Source organism: Danio rerio, chromosome 22, assembly GCF_049306965.1.
Source record: "Danio rerio strain Tuebingen ecotype United States chromosome 22, GRCz12tu, whole genome shotgun sequence".
NCBI lineage: Eukaryota > Metazoa > Chordata > Actinopteri > Cypriniformes > Danionidae > Danio > Danio rerio.
This window is the reverse complement of record NC_133197.1, coordinates 6,183,607-6,206,681: the sequence shown is the minus strand read 5'-3', so window position 1 is coordinate 6,206,681 and position 23,075 is coordinate 6,183,607. Positions and strand designations below refer to the sequence as shown.

The 23,075-nt window shown below is 35.4% G+C and overlaps 1 protein-coding gene across 2 annotated transcripts; it reads left to right on the top strand.

Moving 5' to 3' along the window:
• Window positions 1-136: 136 nt before the first annotated feature.
• si:rp71-36a1.3 lies at window positions 137-20,713 on the top strand. 2 transcript variants are annotated; one of them, XM_068216402.2, is made up of 7 exons: window positions 137-318; window positions 2,739-3,044; window positions 6,007-6,333; window positions 9,846-10,127; window positions 15,636-15,773; window positions 17,801-17,872; window positions 18,107-20,713. In XM_068216402.2, exons 1-6 carry the CDS (start codon window positions 273-275, stop codon window positions 17,857-17,859), a joined length of 1,158 nt encoding a protein of 385 aa, XP_068072503.1. In that variant the 5' UTR covers window positions 137-272; the 3' UTR covers window positions 17,860-17,872; window positions 18,107-20,713. The 2 variants fall into 2 exon arrangements, with proteins under 2 accessions (XP_068072503.1, XP_003201021.1); XM_003200973.7 differs by having other exon boundaries at window positions 17,801-20,713.
• The last annotated feature ends 2,362 nt before the right edge of the window (window positions 20,714-23,075 follow it).

The window sequence follows — 23,075 nt, the reverse complement described above, 5'->3', positions numbered from 1 at the left end:
CTGCTACACAGCTATTAAAATCAATAATGCACACAATGACACTGACACCGAGTAATAAGAATCTTTATTTGGTATGGACATGTTTTGTTGCTGTGAAAAAGTGACGAATCTGCCAATCTGCAAACGTGAATAGCTTACATCTGGAAAGGGACACCAGTTAACACGGTCACCAGTTAAACCGTAACACCGCACCCAAACGCAAATAAGCAGAAATTACAAATATAATCGACAGATCAACTTCGAAACTATTGGGCTATAAAGTATACTACATTATGGGAAACGTTCTTCTTTTCCTTCTGCTCTCGCTGTTTTTGGAAGGTAAGATTAGATTTGGTTCGCATTTTAAGAACTTTCGGTTTCACTTTTGATAAAGGTTTGTCTTTTCTTTTTTTCGCAAGTAAAATATTGCTTGCTTGACAAGGTTTGCTCTTCCAGTTTGGAGAATTTCCAATTAAATTAAATGAAACACGGTTGTGCTAACTTACAAAGTGAAGACTGAGTGAAAGGTGGCTACGTTTGGCTTAATGGGTTGTGGGCATTCTAAAACGCTTAACGTGAAGAACGGCTTTATGTACCTAAACATGGGTCAAATAAACCCAAATTTCTGTGAGATTTGACTTGCAATTAACATTAACTACTGTAAAAAAAACGAGCCCTAATTCCATAAATAGAGTGCAAAATATCGAGTTAAGCGTTTTCTCCATTTGCGTCAAGTTTATAACATAAGACCAGAGACGTAGCATGTTGGCCGTCGTTATTCCAGCGGGTCATATTGATGCTTTTCTTATACAAGTACCCAGTATACATGTTTTATGCAATGCTGAAATAAAATACCAAAGACTTAAAAGCATTAAATCATATTGCATGACTAACATACGTTCAAAATAAACATCTAGAATAGACTACATGTTGACATGTTTGATAAGCCTACATAACTTGACAATAAATATAGAAATAAATGTAAATATAACGACAATAAATTAAGTTGTTGGTAATAACAAAATGGAGACTTGACATTAACACGGTGGTGCAGTAGGTAGTGCTGTGGCCCCACAGCAAGAAGGTCGCTGGTTCGAGCCTAGGCTGGGTCAGTTGGCATTTCTGTGTGAAGTTGGCATGTTCTCCCTGCGTTTGCGTGGGTTTCCTCCCGGTGCACCAAATTCCCCAACAGTCCAAATATATAAGACATATAGTGAAGGTGAATTTTGTAGGCTAAATTGTCGGTAGAGTATGAGTGTGTATGGGTGTTTCCCAGAGACGAGTTGCAGCTGGAAGGGCATCCACTGCGTAAAACATATGCTGTATAAATCTGCGGTTCATTTCACTATGGCGACCCCGGATTAATAAAGGGGCTAAGCCGAAAAGAAAATGAATGTATGAATAAATACTATGACTGAAAAAAAACAAGAGAGCAAATTGACAAACAAGAGAGTTTACAAATAAGATGTTAGTATAATTTAGCAAACTAGCGCGCAGGTTAATAATTTATATGTACTACAGTTTTCATTTTTACTCCTTTTTTTATTCATAAAGCTGTTTCTTTTAAATAGTGAGCACTATTGTGTAATCAAAATTTATACACACTAAGTGCCTGTGCTTTCAGAAAAAAAGAAGCTTTACGTGATCATATGTGAAATCAGTCAGTCAAATTTTTTTGTGATAGAACTTGGTGCTTGACACATTATTGGTCAGTTAAAAAAATATAAACAGAACAAATAATACGAATAAAAATTACTGATAATTTGCCAGACTTCTGAGTATTAATCACTTTGTCTGTTATAGTCGCCAAGTGTACTTTGCAGTGATGTCAATTCTAAGTGGAAATACAACATTTGACAGGCACTAAATATGCCATAGAAGCAGTGCGCTGCCTTCACACTCCCCCTATTGTCGATCAATAGCAACTATAGCAGTTCCTCTTAAAATACCAGTACTAATAAAATGAGGTATAATATTATTTTTAAAAGCGCAGTGTTGCGATTCTTTTCTAGTACCATTAGATCGTCCAACACTACAGGGTGCTCGCAATTGGTACCTGCTCGGATTGGTACCTGCACACTTTGAAGTGCAAGCAAAATTTTGGAAAGAGAAAACAAAACAATCAGCACATTTGAAAACATTCATAGTATTAAAAACTGAATTCAAAATTAAATGAAGTCATGGATGTGCTGTGCCATGTGTTTTGTCAAATTTGTTTTCTCATGTGTTAGTATTTTTCAGTTTTTTCATTTGTAGCACAAATGGTCTCTCTCAGGCACCTAATTTTTTACTCCGAAAAAAAGAAATGCTTGTTTTTCTATATTCTGCCTAATTTTGAAGCAGCACAGTAATTTTCTATGCTGATAATAAAAGCAATAATTTCTTGATCATCACCATATTAGAATGATTTTTGAGGGATTATGTGACTCAAATGACACTAGGAAAATGATGCCAAAAATTCAGCTTTGGGATAACAGAAATATTCTAAATGAGCATGGTTTTGTTTATTACACACATATTGAAGCATGTATGATGCAGGTGTTTTCATTAACAACAGTCCTTTAAAGCAAAATTCGTTTGAGCTTGAAGAAACTGTTTTCAAAATATATTACAGATATGTGGCAAAATGTTCTCAAAGTAATCATGAACAAAATTTTAGATGATTAAATGTATTAGACAAGTCTAAATTATTTGTATTCTGACAGTGTTTTATAATCAGGAAAGATTCTGTGTAACGGAACTGTCATCTTTGTTTTCAGGTGTGTTTGCTGAGGAGGTAACAGTGAAAAGTGGAGATTCAGTCACTTTCTACACTGATCCTAATATACAGGAAGGTAATGTGATAGACTGGAGGTTTGGACCGCAAAGCGACCTCATTGCTAGAATTAAAAGAAAAGCCAAAACAAGTAAAGTATATGAGGATGTGCTTGATTGGAAATTCAAAGACAGACTAAGGATGGATAATCAGACTGGAGATCTCACTATCAAAAACATCATGACAGCAGACTCTGGTGATTATGAAGTGTCTAACGAAAACGGCGTCAAAAAGAGTTTCAAAGTCAGTGGTGAGTATACACATTTGAAATTTATAGTTAACTTTTTTTCCAAATGTTTTTACAGTGCTAAAACTTCAAATCTCAAAATGAAGAGGTGCCTTGTATCTTTTTAAAATTAGAGGGACAATAAAAAAATACACCAGTGTTTGATTACATGTATATGCGTTAAAATATATCCATTTGATTGTTCTTATAGAATAAAAGCTCAACATGTTTATCAGCAGCTGTTGTATACGACTGAAGGGCTTCATTTATTGTTTTTTCTTTAGCAAAAGGCAAGATCAGGGGTGTCAAATTCATACTTGGTAAGGGCCGCACTGAGTGTTTTGAATAAAGTCAGGGGCTGTGCATGCGCATTTTCAAAATGTATTTATTGGAGAAAATAAAAGTGTATTAACAACCGTATGACATCTCTATAACACTTCATTAAACCACATTTATCAAAATAGTAAGGTTTCATGTTTAATTTAGACCACATTTATGTCACAGTAGATTTTATCTCTATCAAAACATGAAATATGGTCTCTAACCAATATAAGCATAAAACAGTACAGTAGGCTAGTGTAACCCTGCTGGTCCTACACCGCCTATCTTGCTCCGAGCTGGGATCGAACCGGCGATCTTCCGCATAGGATTCGGTTGCTCTAACAAGGAGGCTAAAGACCATGGCCTCTAGTGTGTGTCGCTAGAGCACCTTTAGAGGTCAGAGGAGTGAGGTTTACCTGCACAGCACACACTAGCTAGCCTCCGTTAAAATAGCATAGAACAGTAGTCTAACTATTTCATATTCAGAAAAACTGATGATAAAACAAAAAGCCAGCAGCTGATATACCACATTGTATAAAGCAATTGATGGTTTCTGATAATGTATTATTGAATTAGCTTTAAAAAGGCAACCTAATCATGAAATAATCCATGCCAACTGCCGATGCCTACAACTGAACTTGTGAATTTCAGAGGGGGGAAAAATAAAGCAATATATTTATTAGTAGTGTAGCGAGGCAGAGGGAAAACAGCGACACAGTTGGATAAGTTTACAGACAAGTCCCCGGAGGGTGCTTTATTTACAATGTGAATGGTGTGCAAACGGTGCTCTTCTTCAAGGTGAGGTGCTCTGGTGCTCCGGGAAGTAAGTGAAGGACAGTGAGTAGTCGGGTGTGGGATCGTCACGAGCTGAAGTCTGCTGTGGAGAGACAGAGAGACAAGCATTAGCGCAGGGAGTCATTAGAGGAATGAAGCTCGTCTTCTTCTGGCGTGGGCTTGGTTTATATGCCTCTCCGCTTGATGACGTCCAGCTGTGAGCGATCCTGTGCTGATGATGGTCCAGCTGGGTTGGATTAGCGACCAGGGCGACGTGGCATGTGTGTGCTCGTTGCAGTAGGTTATTGTAGATAAATGGTAGCCTAAGCCTATACAAAAATTAATGGTTAGAAATTGTAATATTTAGACTATTTTGCTCCAAAGGACACTTGGACACAAATTAGGGATTTTTTAACTCTTACCAGACACCTTGCATCTTTTCATAGAAACAATCTCATCTATTCTTGGTGTAATGTGCCTTGCCATGGCTACTTTCATTACAGACATAATATGGTGGTTTGTGAGCCGGGATCTGTGGGATGTTTTGGTTAAGGGAACATTTGTTCACATGAGTATGTTCTCCCAAAAATAGTCATGACGCGTGCAGTGTTAAAGCGACTAGACTAGGGTGAAGCGCGACAGCTCCACCTGTGTCTCAATATTGTAATTGTCACAGACCTTATATTTAAAGTGAGCGCAGGCCACTTGAACTTTTCTCTAATTAACATTCAGTTTATCAAGTAATCTACATGTAATTTTTTCATATGCTGCCACCTTCCCCAGTTCTGTAACCCATTCTTGAAATGATAATGGACCTGCTGAACGCCATCCCCTCATAATGATTTGTCTTCCAATCAATAAACTTATTTGAATCCACACAGACACACTGTAAAAATGCAGGTATCCACAAACACAAATTGATTAAGTTAACTTAACACTTTTAACACATTTATGTGGATTGAACATAAAAAAATTAAGCTGTCTCAATGAAATCTCAAGAATTGTGTTGATTTAGCTTATTTTAAATTAGTTTGAACAAGCATCCCAACACGAACGGGTCTTCCAGTACATATATGTTAGGACAAAATGAAAAGCAGCATCCAGAAACATCCTGAATGTAATTATTCATTAATTAAACCAGAATTCCTGTATTTTAGAACAGGACCACAGGGCAGTTACAAGTCTCCTTTTTCGCTTTCACATCTCCAGCATTTAGCAGAGTCCTTCAACCCAAGCCTGTAAAGCCTACTCGGATTCCAAGAAAAACGATTCAAAATTTGTAATTGTATTAAGCGTATTCATAAATTCCTTGGCAATTCGATTCTTTTGGCAATTTTTTTCCAATGTTCATCGATAAATTTACAATTTAGCTCTTTACTCCAATCAGTATTAGGAGCAGAATAGAAACTACATCCCATCTTTGCCACTAACCATTTATAATACACTGAAACTTTGTGCCCTCTGTCATATGCCCTAAGAATTAATGAAAAATTGCAGTCCTCCTTTGGAGCTCGACTATCCGTCTTAAAAGTATTATATGACTATTATCAATTTAATTTCCTTTTACAGTGCAAATGTAGTAATGTAATTAAAATGCAATCAGTTAAATAGACGCAAGCATTCATTTAGTTGTTCAAGTGTAAAATGAGATGAAAGACCTTTAGAACATAAGCGTCGTCAAGATCAACAGACGAGCACAGAAACTCCATTGAAAATACTGTGGTAACATAAATTTCAGATCATCTACAAAGATTAACAGTTTCTTTTTAGAAAAAATAAATAATAATTTAGTCTCTCATTTGTTATTATGTTGGATGAATTGGTTCATGTGATTCATTACATTACAGCATGAATCTTTCTTCTTAGTAACTCTTCCTTTTTTCTTCTCCAGTTGTGTCTGATGACTCTGTGAAAACCATATCAGTGGTAAAGGGAGATTACATCACTTTACTCACCGGTCTTCCTGATATGAAGAGAATTAGTGCAATACAGTGGAGGTTTAAACATCACAACTCTACTATAGCTGAAATGAAGACTGGAAACATCTTTATTTATGATGATACTGATGAGAGGTTCAAAGACAAACTACTTCTGAATTATACGACTGGATCGCTGACCATCGCAAACATCGGAACTGAACATGATGGAGATTATGAAGTTGACATCATCAGCAGCAGCGGATACACCTTACACCAGTCATACAACGTGACCGTCATTGGTGAGTCCGTCAATATAGTGATACGTATTTATATTAGAACTGTAAACGACTGAACTTGGCGCATTTGTTGTAAGGCTTAGTAATTGTAAAAATGCAATATGATTAATTTAGTTATTTTAATACTATTAATTTATTACGTTTTCTTTCATTAACTTCATTAACATCAGATGTGAGCAGCATGACCAATATAACTAAAAACAATAAAGCTCATTATAGTCAGTGATTCTGTTAGGAGCTGTGCGGTCCATCATTAGGAACTCAGACAAACTGATCCCCCAACTCCAACATTGTCACGTTCGGTGTTGGAAAAGGGATCGAGGACTTTATTGCTGTAACTTAGATGGGTTTTATTAACAATACAATAAAAAAAAAGACAAAAAGCAACAAAAACATCCCAGAGGGGGAAAACATTAACAAAGGCTGCATTTACAAAGCAGATCTTGATGGTCAATTCCGATTTTTGTGACTATCTGATTTTTTTTGATGATCTGCTTACATCATCTTTTAAAAGTTACTTGTATCCGATCGTCTGCATTTACACAGCACACAGCAAAGGCGCAATGACCAGGAAAAAAAAAAAGAGCGGGTGCTGACTAATTAAAAAGTGCTCTTTTCTCTATTCCTGTGTGTAATCTGTTCGTAGCATTTGACAAGCTGTTTTACTAAAGTTTATGACAGGTTCTCATTTGTCCATCTTCTTTTGATATATAGGCTTTTTAAACCTTTAAGCATCTTAATGTAATGTCCATGGTGTGATTTATGCACGTGATGAATGCACTAGTTTTATATTAGTTTATATTGGTTGCGTGGCAGACATTGCGCTCTCTCGCTCTCATTAACATGCTTAAATACCTGTGCTATATGACAATATAAGGGCTATTCAAGTCCTTGTGTATGAGGTTTCAGGTTTGGGACTCTGCTGAAGTCTGTTCTGAAATGAAAGTGTCAGACTTGACGTCATTCGATACAGTTTTTAATGACGCGCGACTCGCATTGACAGGTGAAAATCCGATCTACTTGCTTACACTGCAGGCACGAGAACACAGATCCCATTCATATCGGATAAATTTCCACATATGAACAAGGCCTGAATCTGATTTGAGTAAATCGGAATCCATGTGATTTGTTCCTGCTTGCACGTACATGGGCCATATCCGATCTGTGCCACATGGGAGAAAAAAAAAATCAGAATTGAGTCACTTGAACAGTGCTGTGTAAATGCGGCCTTAAAGGCAAAAACAGACTAGACTGGGCTGGACTGGCAGGGAAGAGCTAGGCCGGACACAACAGGACAAGGCAATAATCGATGATAAACTGGACAGCAGACACGAGGAGACTATAAGCAGAAAGAATTAACAAAAAAACAGGTGAACTGAATAAACTAATACTGGCATAACAAGAAGTGTGGGACTAGACAATAGACAGAAACCCATGACACAAAAGCAACACAAGCCATGTGTTCTGAAAACAAGACTAGAACACGCAGCCAATGAGAGAACTCATTAACCACGTGTTCACAAGACAACACTCAGCATGCGGCCACAATGTAATCACCAGGCCATGTGCATTAACAACACCAACACAAACGGAACGCAAGACATGAGTACACAATGAATAAAAACACTCACCGTGCACTCACACATGCAACGTGCATGTTTCATCCCAGTGCCTACTAAAACCAACTAGACTGAGACGCTGAAAATGAAACCACACACTGCAGACCTAACAAACAAAAGCGCTAGCAAGCACGTGCGAACTAAGCCTCCACTGGCGCGTGTGCACTCACTACAAAGACAAGAGCGCACGGCTCACTCGAGACCGCACATTCACAACAACGACTAGAGACACAGACCAAGACAGTATGAGTGCCCACATACATACAAGACAGAACTGGTGTCTGGACTCTGCCATCAAAACAAGAATTAACAAGACTGAAGTGGCAGAATCCTGACAAACATTGCTTGTGCTGCTTTTGCCCCAAATTAGTTTCTAATTTTTGCTTTGTCCTGTTGGTGTAATTCCAGACTCCACTCACAGATTGCATTGTTTACATGTTTTGATTCAAATTGTTTCCCAGTAATGGGTTGCATCCACTGCGTAAAACATGTGCTGGATAAGTTGGCGGTTCTTTTCGCTGTGGCGACCCCAGATTAATAAAGGGACTAAGCCGACAAGAAATTGAATGAATGATTCAAATTGATGCTTTCTTAAATTTTCGACACTTCTGTCAATTTGTGATTTTCAAGTGTTTTAATAATCAACTAGCTGGTTGAGAATGTGCACCTCATTTGTCGACTGCTTGCGCACATCACTAGTTTCAATCACAAAAGCCAAAAGAGAACTACTGAACTGAAGTGCATGTTTAATGACATTAACTTGCAGGCACACCAATATTGTGTAAATACACACTTTTTTACAAATTGCAAAATACATAAAATTACAATTTTTAAATTATGGCATTTGGTTAATTACAGTCAAATATTGATACAGTTGCCTTATGGGCTGCTTAATGTTATTAAAAAAAATGGAATTGGTGCATGGGTCAGACACCAACAATATCAGTGTAAAAGAGTTACTGTATGTGTCATGTCCTTATTATCATAAGACTTTAAGGATCACAGTGCAGCAAACTCAAAATCATTAGTCTTTGAAATATTTATACTTTATACTATCCTTAAAACAACAAGGCTTTATTTATGTCATAGTGGTAACAGCTGAATAACACAGTAAAATTTGCGGAAGGAAGGAGGAGGTTCATTTTACTGTGGCAACCCCTGATTAAGGGACTAAGCCGAAAAAAAAAAAAAAAAAATATATATATATATATATATATATATATATATATATATATATATATATATATATATATATATATATATATATATATATATATATGCGGAAGGAAGTAAAAAGATAATATATTTAAAGAGATAGTTCACCCAAAAAAATATATATTTTCTTACTATTTACTCTACCTCAAACCAAAACCTTGAGTTTCTTTTTTCTGAAGATATTTAGCTGTAAGCTGAATCCTGTCCCCATTGACTTACATAGTAGGAAAAACTAATTCTAAGAACTAAAATTCGATTAAGCTAAACAATAGTGGGAAATAGAATTTTATTCTAACTAAACTTTAGTATGGCTATTTTCTTTTATATCAAATTTAGTGTGTTATTGATTGAAGACATCATTGAATCATTAATGTAAACACTTTAAACTTTTTGCTGCCCTTTTTATTTGTGCAGTTTCTGTTTTCCTCATTGTTTTTGTGAATGTAAAAGAACCATTTAGGAATGTCTACATGCATCAAAGAAGCTACATTTGTTACAGATCATTTTTCATTATTGTGTTCTGCTCAGCAAACACCGAATCAATTGTTAGATCTAAAATACATCTTCTTGATCTGTTAAATGTATTGTTAGATTTAGTAAGAGATGATAACTGAAATTACTGTCAGTGAGTTTTTTTCTTTGCGTTTAAGTAACTGCTCAGTTCTCATTGTGTGTTTGCAGTTCCTACAGGTGATTTTAAATCACTGATCATAGAGGAGGAGGGGGCTTTAGTCACGCTGCAGACTGGTACTAAAATACAGGTCAATGATTTAATACAGTGGAGGTTTGAAGACACTGACTTGACTCCTGGTGGGAATTTGAAAGATGGACTGAATATGGACATGAAAACTGGATCTCTGACCATCATAAATCCCAGAAGAACAGACTCTGGATTTTATGATCTGAAGATCATAAGAAGCAGATACTCCATACACAAGAAATTCACTGTTGCTGTTTATGGCGGTGAGTAGAACAAATCTGTGATAAGAGTTTAAAAAATCTTGACAATTTACTCACTCTCTTGTTATTTTATTGAATTCTTCAATTAAGAAATAAAATGAAGGTTTCAGAGGAAGCTCTTCCTACTAGTGATCACACTAACACTTTCTCTTGGTAAAAAATACTTTTCAAAATGCTTGTTTGTAAAATAAGATTAGCTTATTTGTTGGAGGACAATTGTTTTTTATTTGATGTATTATCTGTGAACATGCCTATACCCCTAACATGGCTGTCATGTGTCAGTGAATGCAAGTTAATTGTAAAGGTCCATCTATTATTTCTATGACAGTAGTAACAGTATTAGTGAAGGTTAAATGCGTGTAAGCCAGGGGTGTCCAAACTTTTTGGGCCGAGGGCCAGATGCAAAAAAACAAGTGTTGTCGCGGGCCAAATTTTACACATCACACAGACACGCATATATATATATATATATATATATATATATATATATATATATATATATATATATATATATAAATATAAATATAAATACAGTTGAAGTCAGAATTTTTAGCCCCCCTAAATTATTAGCCCCCGTTTATTTTTTCCCCAATTTCTGTTTAACGGAGAGAAGATTTTTTCCACACATTTCTAAACATATTAGTTTTAGTAACTCATTTCTAATAACTGATTTATTTTATCTTTGCCATGATGACAGTAAATAATATTTGACTAGATATTTTTAAGACACTTCTATACAGCTTAAAGTGACATTTAAAGGCTTAACTAGGTTAATCAAGTTAACTAGTCAAGTTAAGGTAATTAGGCAAGTTATATTATAACAATGGTTTGTTCTGAAGACTTAAGGGGCTAATAATTTTGACCTTAAAATGGTTCATAAAAAATTTAAACCGCTTTTTATTCTAGCCGAAATAAAACAAAAGTCTTTATCCAAAAGAAAAAATATTATCAGACATACTGTAAAATGTCCTTGCTCTGTTAAACATAATTTAGGAAATATTTAAAAAAGAAGAAATAAATCAAAGAGGGGCTAATAATTCAGACTTCAACTGTGTGTAGATAGACAGACAGACAGACAGATAGATAGATAGATAGATAGATAGATAGATAGATAGATAGATAGATAGATAGATCATAACAAGAACTGCTGCTTAATTGAATGCATGTAATAGCGACACCCGGTGGTTATTTATTGAATTACGTTCATTTTTGTATAGCGGGCCAGATTCTATTGATATTATTAAAATCCTCGCGGGCCACCACAAAACCGATTGCGGGCCGCAGATGGCCCGCGGGCCGTAGTTTGGACACGCCTGGTGTAAGCCTTTTTAGCACGTGTGAAAAAAAAATTATTTGTTGAAATGTATTTAAAATTGTTTTCAACTCCGAATTTAATTTGACTCCAATTTATAATAATTCAAATTTAGACTAATCTAATTCAAACTGATCACCTTATAGGTTGTGATTTGGTCTGATTTAGATCGATTACCTAATAAATCCTTATTTTCAGTTAATGGTTCATCGTTTACCCGAAGTCACAGAGGGGCTCTATTTTGACGGTTCATGCGCAGAGCGCAAAACGCAGGGCGCAAACGCTTTCAGGGCGTGTCAGAACGCATTTTTGCTAATTTAAGGACGGGAAAATCCGCTTTGCGCATCGGCGCATGGTCTAAAAGTGTTGAGTTTATTTTTTTAATGAGTTATAGGTGTGTTTTGAGAATAAACCAATTAGAGTCTCATCTCCCATTACCTTTAAGAGCCAGCTGTGTCTCGCCATAAGCGCATTTGCTATTTACAGGACGCAAAGTAAGTCTAAGTGGAAAAACTGAGCATTTCACAAGCAAACAGTTAACGGTTGACAGTTTTTTTAAACAGAAAATTGTTAAACAGAGCATCTACTGCGTGAGCATGAGAGATAATGGATCACTTTCACTTTCTCTCTTGGATAAGGAAACCTTTACGCACAGACATCAGTCTATAAATAATTAATTTTGTTTGTTAAACGCAAATATTCATTTCAAAACAGTTTCATTTTCTAAATTAGTTCTAATTTCCAGCAAATGGATAAATGAAAAATAACAAAATGTGCTCAAAAACCTGAGTGATATCCTAAAACACATGCTGTGCCCCATATGGTCTAAAACCTGACAGGTGGGCAAATCTAAGCTTGTTTTTAATAAAACAAATATAAATATGGATATAATAAATAATACTGCTAATAATAATAACATTATACAAAAGCAAATTGTTCTGAATGAACTGAAAAAGCCTCCCGAGATGAAGAAGACATAAAAGCAGTGGTTTTTCATATTTATGTAGGCTAGAAAATAATATGTTTTGTAATATTTTCATCCTTTATATTTATGTCCTATATCTATTCTTATTATATCCTATATATATCCTTAATATTTACATTTTTTCATATGTAAAGATATTTGCCTATTGCTCTCTTGTGTGTATTAAGCAGTGTGTAAGTGAGGTGTAACTCTGCGCTGGAGTTTAGACCGGGTTAGTTTTGGTCTAATGAAAAATCTATTATAGTTTCTCAAAATAGCAACGTGCCAGCGGTTCGCCTCAGAACGCCTTCCTTTTTAGACCAGAACGCCTATGGGTGCAAAAACGAGCACTAATGCATTTGCTATTTAAACAGCGTAGCGCAACGCCTCAAAACGACTCTTGCGCCAAGCTGAAACTACCAAAAGACTACTGTGCCGCCCCTTGCGCCACATTGGGCCGGGTGTATGATAGGGCCCTTAGACTCAGTATGCTGGCCAGTTACATCAGCTCACGGACACATCCTCGCCAGTTCTGGTTCTTAGATAGGGAATATAACTGTAAGCTAATTTCCGTTAAATAATAATAGGCCGCCCCATGCTTGCTCGCACATAAACAATGTTTGATCTAGCCCCTAGATTATATCATACTAAGTCAGTAATTGTCAGAAATCAACAGGTCACTATGCTGGATCCATTGAGCCTGAATCCATGACTAATCCTGGTTGTAGGCTGCGGAAACATCAGCTGAAACAATCTACTAGATTTAAGTGATTTCAGTGGATATTAGAGTTGAACAAGAATTTTACATTTATTTTTCAGGCAAAGATTTTCCATTCCAGTTCACATAATTAAACAAAATCAGCCAATTCAGAAACGTACAACATTAGTTACCCAAAGATTAATTTAAGAGTTAGAGATGAATACCTGACCATGTAGAAATATGTTGCAGCATATATGACTTAATGCAGAGCTCAAAGACTCAACACTGCAACAGGGTATCCTGTCTACAGGATCCCACAGACACGTCTGCACATTTCCCTTAAATACTCAAATCATCATAAATTCAAGACAGTAAAAGCTTCACCAAGCCATTGCCTGGTCATGACTTGATGTGAAGACCTTTTTCCCTGGAGTGGAACAGCTGGCAAAGATCTTTTCAAAGCTGAAACCCAAATTAACTGATAAAAGGGAAATAGTAAAATATTTCAGTGAAATTAAAACCACTTTACCGATCACACAGAGACATTTAAAATGACACCAAACATAATTATAGACCCACAAGATACACCGTATTAAAAACTTAGACATTCTGTGTAGAGCTGCTCTGGTGGAGAAGGTAAAGCTGAGAGCAGAGAATGCATGATCGAAACTGGTTTCCTACAGTAGCTGATCTTCTTCTCAGATTAGAAAGTATATTGTTTTAGTGCCTGACAATTCTCGTGGTTTTGTGTTGTGTGATGTTCCTAATGTGAGTATAATTCCTAATTGGCATTGGACAATAACCGTGTTCAAAGGTATACCGCAGTTTGGAAAAGTCAAGGTTTTAAAACTGTAAAAATTTTCTGTAATACTATTCCTAAGGTATAAGTAAGTTTTTTTTTTGGTTTAATTTTTTTGTTTGTTTTTTAGGACAGCAGTATCTCTGGCAGAAACAAATATCCAAAGATGCTGTTTTAAATTTAAAAAAAAAAAATCTGTGTAGCATTCCCAGCTGAACAGATGCACTTTACTCTCAGGGACTGATGTTTATAAAGTTTTTAATCTTCAAAATAAATCATCGTAAGAGCTGAATAAAAGAAACAAAGAAACAAATAATATTCATTACACATATCCTTGAAATGACGTTAAACAAATGCTCATAACTAGCCAATAAACTGATAAATACACATTTACAGTCTCAAATTCACTGTACAGGCATAAAATATAAATGTAATTAACTTTATAGGGATAAGTCTAAATAATTTGAATTGCTATAACACTAACAATGGCAATATTTAATGCAGATAAAGCATTTATGACCTTATAAATTACAATTAGACTCCAATATAAACAGCTTTAACGATTAATTAATTTTAGCTCAATTAGTGATGTTAATTTTAGAAAGATAAATCTAAAACACATAAAATGACCAAAATAAAGACCTTAATGGCTGTTAATGTCCCATTTGTAGAGCAAATTATAATAAAAAATAAATGACATGGCTTTTCTAAAAAACTAACAAATAATATCGATAACACTGAAACTCAAAATCCTTTTATATGTGCTAACAACAATTAAATGCTAACCAAAAGACCATTAACAACTATAAACTTTCACAATAAACAGTCTTTTTAAATTTCTCTGATTAACATATCAACAATACCTTGTGCCCTTCATCAGCCAGGAGCTAAAAGTCAGAAAAAAACTTTTTAACTGCCTTTACGATAGTCTTAACAGAGAGCACTCCAAAGTCCTTTCCTTTTTAACGCTAAACACTTCACCTATAACTTCTTCAATGTGCACACTACGGTCTGATTTAAGACAACAGCACCCTCTACTGGATGGAGGCAGAAGTGTCCGTGATTTAACTGTGTTATTGAAACAAATGAAGACAGCAGAAGTCTATAATTAATTAGATTTTTTTAGCCTGACATGTTTACTGCTCCAAAATACCTTAAATGTTCCCCAAATTTAAATATATTGTGTACAAAGGGAAAAAAGTTTTAGTTTTTTACCCAGACACTTTAAAAATAATATATATTTTAGAGCAGTAATCTCAATGCCGTAATACCGTGAAACTGTGAAATTTATATCCAAGGTTATCATACTGTCAGAATCTTATACCGGCCCATGCCTAGTTCCTAATCATATCAGCCTAGAAAATAGCAACTTTTCATTTTCCGTCAGTGTTAGTAGATGATAACCACTGAAGAGTCAAGCTTCAAATTGGAAATTGTTTTTGAGCGAGATGATGCTAATCGTCTAATCCGATTCAATAATCTATGCTAAGCTAAAAGTAGAGATCAGAGATCAGCTGAATTGATTCAAAGAGGGTACAACTCAACTGTTTAACTTTGGGGCACCTGTAAAATGAGCACATTTTCAAAAAAATTGTTCTGTGTTTATATTCAGATCAGATTCATCGTCATATACACAGCTTCACTCAAATGTCTGAAGATTTATGGTGTTTTTTAGCAATCAACTCAATCACTTGTTATTACAGCTTTATAATATTGACAGTCTCTCTTTCTTTCAGCTCCAGGTTCTCCTATATGTGGGCCCTCGGGTTGGTCTTCAGGTGCTGTAGCAGGGATTTGTGCATTTCTTGTGGCTGCAATTGTAGCTTTGGTCATTTACTTTTACCGCAGGATCGCTAATCTACAAGCTCAATTATGTGAGTATGGCAGCTGATACAACAACAGATACATTTTTTTTTTTACTTTTCTCATGTTATTAAATTATGGTATGTTAGTTTGTATGACTAATGAAAGTTGGAAACATGTTACAAAACATAAAAAAGCCCGCTTCTGTTTTCCGTTAAAAAGCACGAATAAGATGATAATTTATTTTTCATCCACAGTGGTACGAGTAGATGTTTAATTGCAACTTTTTTTTTAATCTGACACACATACACACAGTGAGTACATACAGAGTTAGGTAATAACATCAGATTATGAAAACAGATTTCAGAAATCAAGTACAGTACTTGTAATTAGTAAACTACTTTTTAAAATATTAAGCTCGTCCACTCGTCCAGCCTCTTCACCCTTCACCCTTGTGTATTACACCGCCCACATACAGCAACAAGCAGAGGACGCTCTACGGTTTGACAAATATTGCTGTTGTTGGGCAACATAATGTACTTTTGAGGCTTTTTTAGTCAAGAATGTAGTTGTTTAGATTGCAACTATGCAGTTTATTTATAAGGATAGTGCCCATTTTAAAATATTTACAATTCCTGAGAGACAGCGCATCAGTGGCCATTAGCCTGTCATTGAGCAAAACAAAGACAGTTGATGTTGTCCATCCACAAGATAGCGACAGAGACCGCATAATAAGCCCTTAGAGAAAAAACACAGCGTAATTTTAAACTACAGCTGATCAAATCATTATTAAACAGGCAAGTGAATTTCTAAGTTGATCTTTCATGTTTGTATGTTGTAGTGCTGCATTTATACCATAGTAATTGTAGTGTATTGAGTTTGAGATGGGGCTCATCCTAAAGTCTTAAAACCGAAGATGACGATCTGTTTCTAATGACTCTCCTGTTTTCGCTACTGCAGAACGAAGTTGTGCACGTGTTATCCCAAACACAACAGTAATCTGGTAGTGTTTGCTTTGCTTAGGCTTTTTCGGGGTTAATTATTGTGATCTCCCAATTGCAACAGGCAAATACTTAAAAATCTCTGTAGACTGATGGCATTTAATGCTGTTTAGCCTTATAATCCTAAAATGTGAGCAAATCACCTGTTTTGTCATCACTTTAGACATTACGCTAGAAAATCATTCAAACACTAGCTCTAAAGTGGCGGTTTTGAAGTAGCAACATTTTCTGCTGTTCTGGTATCAGCTGCAGATGTGAATGAATGGCGGAAGAAAGTAGTTCCTCATACAAAAGGGTTGTGAGATTCTCCTTGTTTGATTTTCTTTTTTTATATACACATATTATGCCTTTGAACTGTTGTATAAATGCAAGATCACATGAGTAGCAGTGCAATGTGACTGGCTGTATATCGCCTCAAGCCAACGCATGCCTCCCACCAGTGCCGATATACAGCCAGCCACATTGCACTGCTACTCGTGTGATAGTCAAAACTATTAGCCCCCACCTTTTTTCTCTTTTTTTTTCTTCCAAATGATGAGCTAAGAAATTTTCACAGTATGTCTGATAATATTTTTTCTTCTGGAGAAAGACTTATTTATTTTATTTCGGCAAGAATAAAAGCAGTTTTTAATTTTTTTAAACAAACCATCGTTGTACAATAACTTGCCTAATTACCCTAACCTGCCTAGTTAACTTAATTAACCTAGTTAAGCCTTTAAATGTCTCTTTAAGCTGTATAGAAGTGTCTTAAAAAATATCTAGTCAAATTTTATTTACTGTCATCAAGGCAAAGATAAAATAAATCAGTTATTAAAGATGAGTTATTAATACTATTATGATTAGAAACGTGCTGAAAAAAATCTGCTCTTTGTTAAACAGAAATTAGAGGAAAAAATAAACAGGGGGCTAATAATTCTCACTTCAACTGTATGTATATATATATATATATATGTGTGTGTGTGTGTGTGTGTGTGTGTGTGTGTGTGTGTGTGTGTGTCCGCGTGCGTGCGTCTGTAATTTCCAAGTTAATTAAGTTCTCACACTAAGAGCAGCACAGTTAATTTGATTGTTAATATTTTTAATTTTTTTTCCCCCAGATGACAAAAAAGATACCTTGATGTCTACCATGAGTACCCTTTCAGACAAAAATGAATGAAACCAATCAAAAGGTATGGTCATGAAAAATAAATCAATATGCTGTCATGCAGATAGCAACCATAAAACAAGTTGAATGTTTATTTGATGTAAAGCTAATCTAAGAAGAAAATTGTACCTGTTGCTCTTTGCATGTGATGCATTCATGCTAAGCTAAGCTGTTCCCACAATAACTGGTCATTTATTCATGTGTAGTTGTTGATTTTGAGTCAGATCAGAGTGACGTGGCACTTTCTTCATTTTTTCAGAAAGACGTGAATTTGTGTTTAATTCAAAAACCATCCAATGTGCCACTGACTGACTGACCACACTTGTTTAACGCATTTATAAGACTTCAGTGTTATTTAGCTGCTGTGCTTAATTTTATTATTAAATGTGTTATTGTTTTGTGGTACATTGCAAGACTTCATTTTATTGTATCTGTCTATATTATGTATCTGAATATTTTCTAATTATCTGTTGCTCTGAATGTGAGATCTGTTTTGACTATTTTACTTTTGTTTGTACTATAAAGTGTTAATATGCTGTCCTACATGACTGCCTTAGCGTCTTTTCAATCTGTATTTTGTTATTGTAGCTCTCAAGCTTCCGTTAGGACATGTTTGTCCAAAAAGTTTTTTACAAGAGTTACCTTAATCTAAGCTGTTCATGCCTTGGCTTCTTTTTCAAAGTTTACACCATGAGATAAAAAAGAACAGGACTCAATTTAACAATGTAAAGTGGTCGGAAAATAACCCTTTTTAATCTTTACCTTTGGACAAAAATGTCCACCCATAGCAAAGGAATGGGAAATACTAAAATCTATATAACATTTGTCCAATAAAAATCAATAAATCCAAGGCAATGCAGAAAAAACATAAACCAAAATAAAAGTTTTAGTCTATGCAACATGCTTTGTGTTAAACACACACACACTCTCACACACACACACACACACACACACACACACACACACACACACACACACACACACACAAACACCCCCCAAAAAACACCTTTGAAATCTATTGCCTTTTACTTTCTATTGCTATTATTGATATTATTAGATTTTTATACAACCTTAAGCCAAAATATTTCACCAAAGTTAACCAGTTTTTAGAATTTGGATGTCTGAACTTGCTAGAATATTGTTTTTGATTTGCACACACACATACACACAAACCACCAAACAGCGCCTCCCAAAGAGCCAATGACTACTACAGTCAAAACAAAATCTGAGTGGTTCAACTTGAACACATACACAAAAAAAAAGGACTTGATTCAACTTGATTCCTCTTTGAGTCCAACTCCATAATTTGTACCATTGGAATTTAATAACTGAATAATTAAATATATTTATAAAGTCAATATATCATAAAAATGCAAAAATAGACAGATTTTATATGATTATAGACAGTGATATGGGATATTTGTTAAAAAGACAAAAAAAAAAAAACTCAATTGGAATCACAATCAAGATTTTGTGGACAGAAATGTCCATGAGGGAAAGATTAAGGGCTGCAACACAACGGATGCTTGAGACTTGTGAATGTAAAAGTGGGATTTTTTATATTCTGTTGATGATTAATCACTTTGATCTTCGCTTTACATGAAGGGTGTGTTAATGAGACTCTTATTACACCTTTATAATGTGCCATGTCAATAATATGACTGAGATAGTCATTAACTGTCATTAAGTATTATTTGCTCGGTTATATCATTTGAAATGCTAATATGACATTGGTTGAGATGTCTTTGTCATGAAAACATAAACAAGACAACATAACTTGTCATAAATCTGTCATAAACATGATTGTTGTGAGGCATAATAGTTGTGTCATGAATATTAACTTTTATAAGTGGAGCAATCAATTTGAATGAATGTTTTTCAGTAAAATTGACAATAATCTGTCAAATAATTGTATACCAGCGTCATTAATTAGCATTTAATGACATTTTAACAACAAATTAAATTTGTACCATTTTAATAGAGGACAATATAAACAATTAATGATGCTATGCTAAAACTGCTAATGATATAAAATTCATTCATTGATTTTCCTTCGGCTCCGTCCCATTTTTCATCAAGTGTCACCACAGCAGATTGAACCACCAACTTATCCAGCATATTTGTTACACAGAGGATGCCCTTTCAGTCTGCAACCGGGTACTGGGAAACATCCATACACACTCACATTCAGACACATACACTAAGGCCAATTTAGCTTATCCAATTGACCTATAGCACACGTCTTTGGATTGTGGGGGAAACCGGAGCACCCCTGAGGAAACCCACTTAAACACAGGGAGAACATCCACACTGCTAAATGCCAACTGAAACAGCCGGGACTCGAAGCAGTCACCTTCTTGCTGTGAGGCATCAATGCTAAGCACTGAGCCACTGATATAAAATGCATGACACAATTAAAACAGCCTCATAACAGTCATGTTTATGACAGATTTATGACAAGACATGTTGTCTTGATAATGTTGTCATGACAAGGCCAAAGACAGGTTATGATGCATTTGAAAATGTCAGGTTGGCAAAACAAGACATGTAAAATAATGTAATCTTTGCATTTAAAATGATATTACTAAGCAAAATACACTTAATGACTGTTGTATGCATGAATCTCATTCATAATCTTGACACATATTGTCACGATTATGAAGGTTTCATGATAGTCTTATGAACACCCCCTTCAAGTAAAGGGTTACCATTCTTTTGTGTGGCCTTACTAATGACTGTTATTGCATTTTATTCAAGCTGAATCAATGATATGTGCTGTTTTGAGCTGAGTGCATATTACTGTTCACATTGTGCTGTTACTGGAAAAAAAAAAAACAATAAAACAATCAAAAGACAAATTGTTTTAGCCATTGTCTGTTTTCTGTTAATCTCATACAGGACAAATAAAAGACACACAAATAAACATTCTGCTTTTTCAGAAAGTCTTACTGTATACAAAGTAATGATGAAGTCAGAATAAAACTAATTTATACTTATGTAAGATTTGAGATATTACAAATATTTTGATGTCCTTGACAATTCAAACATGAGCCGAAAATAGAGACAATTTACTCCACAACCCAGCAGGTGAGAATGCGGGGGGAAAACAGCTCCCCCTACATTTACATTTGAAACCCTTGTTCTATCACCCCAACTCACACAATATGGTCATTTCAAAGTTTGAATGTTCTATATCAACCCAAGTGACTTTATCATGTTTGATGTCATTTAAAATGTCTGGTACAATGGTCTCAATCCCTCAGAAATAGACATAATCAAAACAATAAATATATTACTTCAGGCATCTTTTGTACCACTGTGAAGGCTGTGCCTTTCCTACAGGCAGCACTAAATGCAAATGCCTTTTGTTATTCACACACCCCTTTCCTTGAAGGGATTCTTGGATTACCTAAGGCAGGGGTGTCCACACTCGGTCCTGGAGGGCCGGTGTCCTGGAGAGTTTAGCTCCAACCCTAATCAAACACACTTGAACAAGCTAATCAAGCTCTTACTTGGTATACTAGAAACTTCCAGGCAGGTGTGATGAAGCAAGTTGGAGCTAAGATCAGCAGGAAACCGGCCCTTCAGGACCGACTTTGGACACCCCCGACTTAAGGGAAGGTTTGAAAAATGTTTGGGGCGAATCTGCTTACTCAGATCAGTGTAAGCTCCATGTTATGTATTTTGAAGTCAGGTGTGCATCTTTTAATATTGGATTTATCTTTGATAATTTGATGTCTTGTATTAATCGTTCATGAATTGACTGATTGAATTGGCATAATACACATTTACCTGACTAATAAATTGTAATGTTTGAACATATTTTGCTCTGTAATTATTAGTTCTAGTAGATTACTCTGTATCTTTGTTTCCGCACGTCTTGCGTCAGGTCAGTAGACGGACTAGAATCCAGTTGAGATGGAGCATTGGGCACACTAATAGTGTTTTAGGGATCCGACTGACTATTGATATTGATTCAAGTGTACTTGGGTGGAAAGGGCGTTAACTTCCGTCTAGGTCAACAAGGTATTGCATGACTAACCTAGATTGGGTACCCGACTTTTGTTTGAAAGTAATTCAAACAGCAATCTTCTTGTTGTGAGGCGACAGCACTACCTACTGCGCCACTGCTTCACTTATTCATATTAATTGAATAATTGCTGTTTGTGAATTGGCAGCCATCACTGCTCACTGGGAAATTTTATTTTACTTAAAACAGACCCTTAACAAGCAGGTAAGAGTTGCTGTCGCCACTGGCTTGCATGGTTTAGGATTTGTAGAGCTAACCATCGATGAATTTGCTCTTCAGTGTTTGGACTCTCAGTAATGATTTTAAATCACACTGAACTGAGCTAAACTGAACTGAACTTGAACACTAAAATCTGAACTACCCTGATCCAGTTACTATGACCATTTATGTGAAGCTGCTTTGACACAATCTACATTGTAAAAGCGCTATACAAATAAAGCTGAATTGAATTGAAAATTTTAAACAGAATGCATAATTATCACTCATTAAAACTACATGTGTGCTTTCAGTGCATATACAAACCCGTAGCCAGCCTGGTGGAAGGGGTGGTTCTCTTTTCTCAAAAAGCCCTTTTTGCAGTTATACACCTCCATTTTTTTATTTAACTATGAGATTTTAACACTGCGTTTTAAGCAGTATTTAAGCAGTACTTGTTTGTTGTTTTGCTTGAATAGCTAGTCAGATGTCATCATAATCACACTTTTTGATGTACTAAAAATATTTCCTAAAAATTTGCAGAAAAGAAAAATTAAAACAAGACTAATTTTTAAAATACAAATTTCTGACATCATAGATCATTAGGAAAAACTGTAGCCTACTGTCATTTATTAGACTAAAAACAAACTGGCCAGCACATTCAACTGTCCTCAGTCACAGTTTGGCCATTTCAATAAAAAACAATATTTAAAACATAATAATAATAATAACAATAATAATAATAATACAATAATAATGAATTCTTCAGAATTTTTCTAGTCTCTTTTAGCCTTACCCTGTTTGGCAGTCTTTTTGAACATGTTCAATAGTTTGCCATAATGACGCCGCTGCCTTTCTGCCTCTCTTGCTCTTTTCGACCCATAGCCGCTACTCAGTATGGATGTTGCATCAAAGATTCAAAAGTTACCTCATTATTGTGGCTTTGAGGCTCCATGGGAGGTCGAATTACTGGCCAGAGTTATTTAAAAATTACACTTTATTA

Bases quoted from the DNA above. Each gene is read 5' to 3' on its own strand.
- si:rp71-36a1.3 (XM_068216402.2), top strand. From the start codon at position 273: ATGGGAAACGTTCTTCTTTTCCTTCTGCTCTCGCTGTTTTTGGAAG. The intron at 10,128-15,635 runs GTGAGTAGAACA...TCTTTCTTTCAG, and splicing joins CACTGTTGCTGTTTATGGCG to CTCCAGGTTCTCCTATATGT. The intron at 15,774-17,800 runs GTGAGTATGGCA...TTTTTCCCCCAG, and splicing joins TAATCTACAAGCTCAATTAT to ATGACAAAAAAGATACCTTG.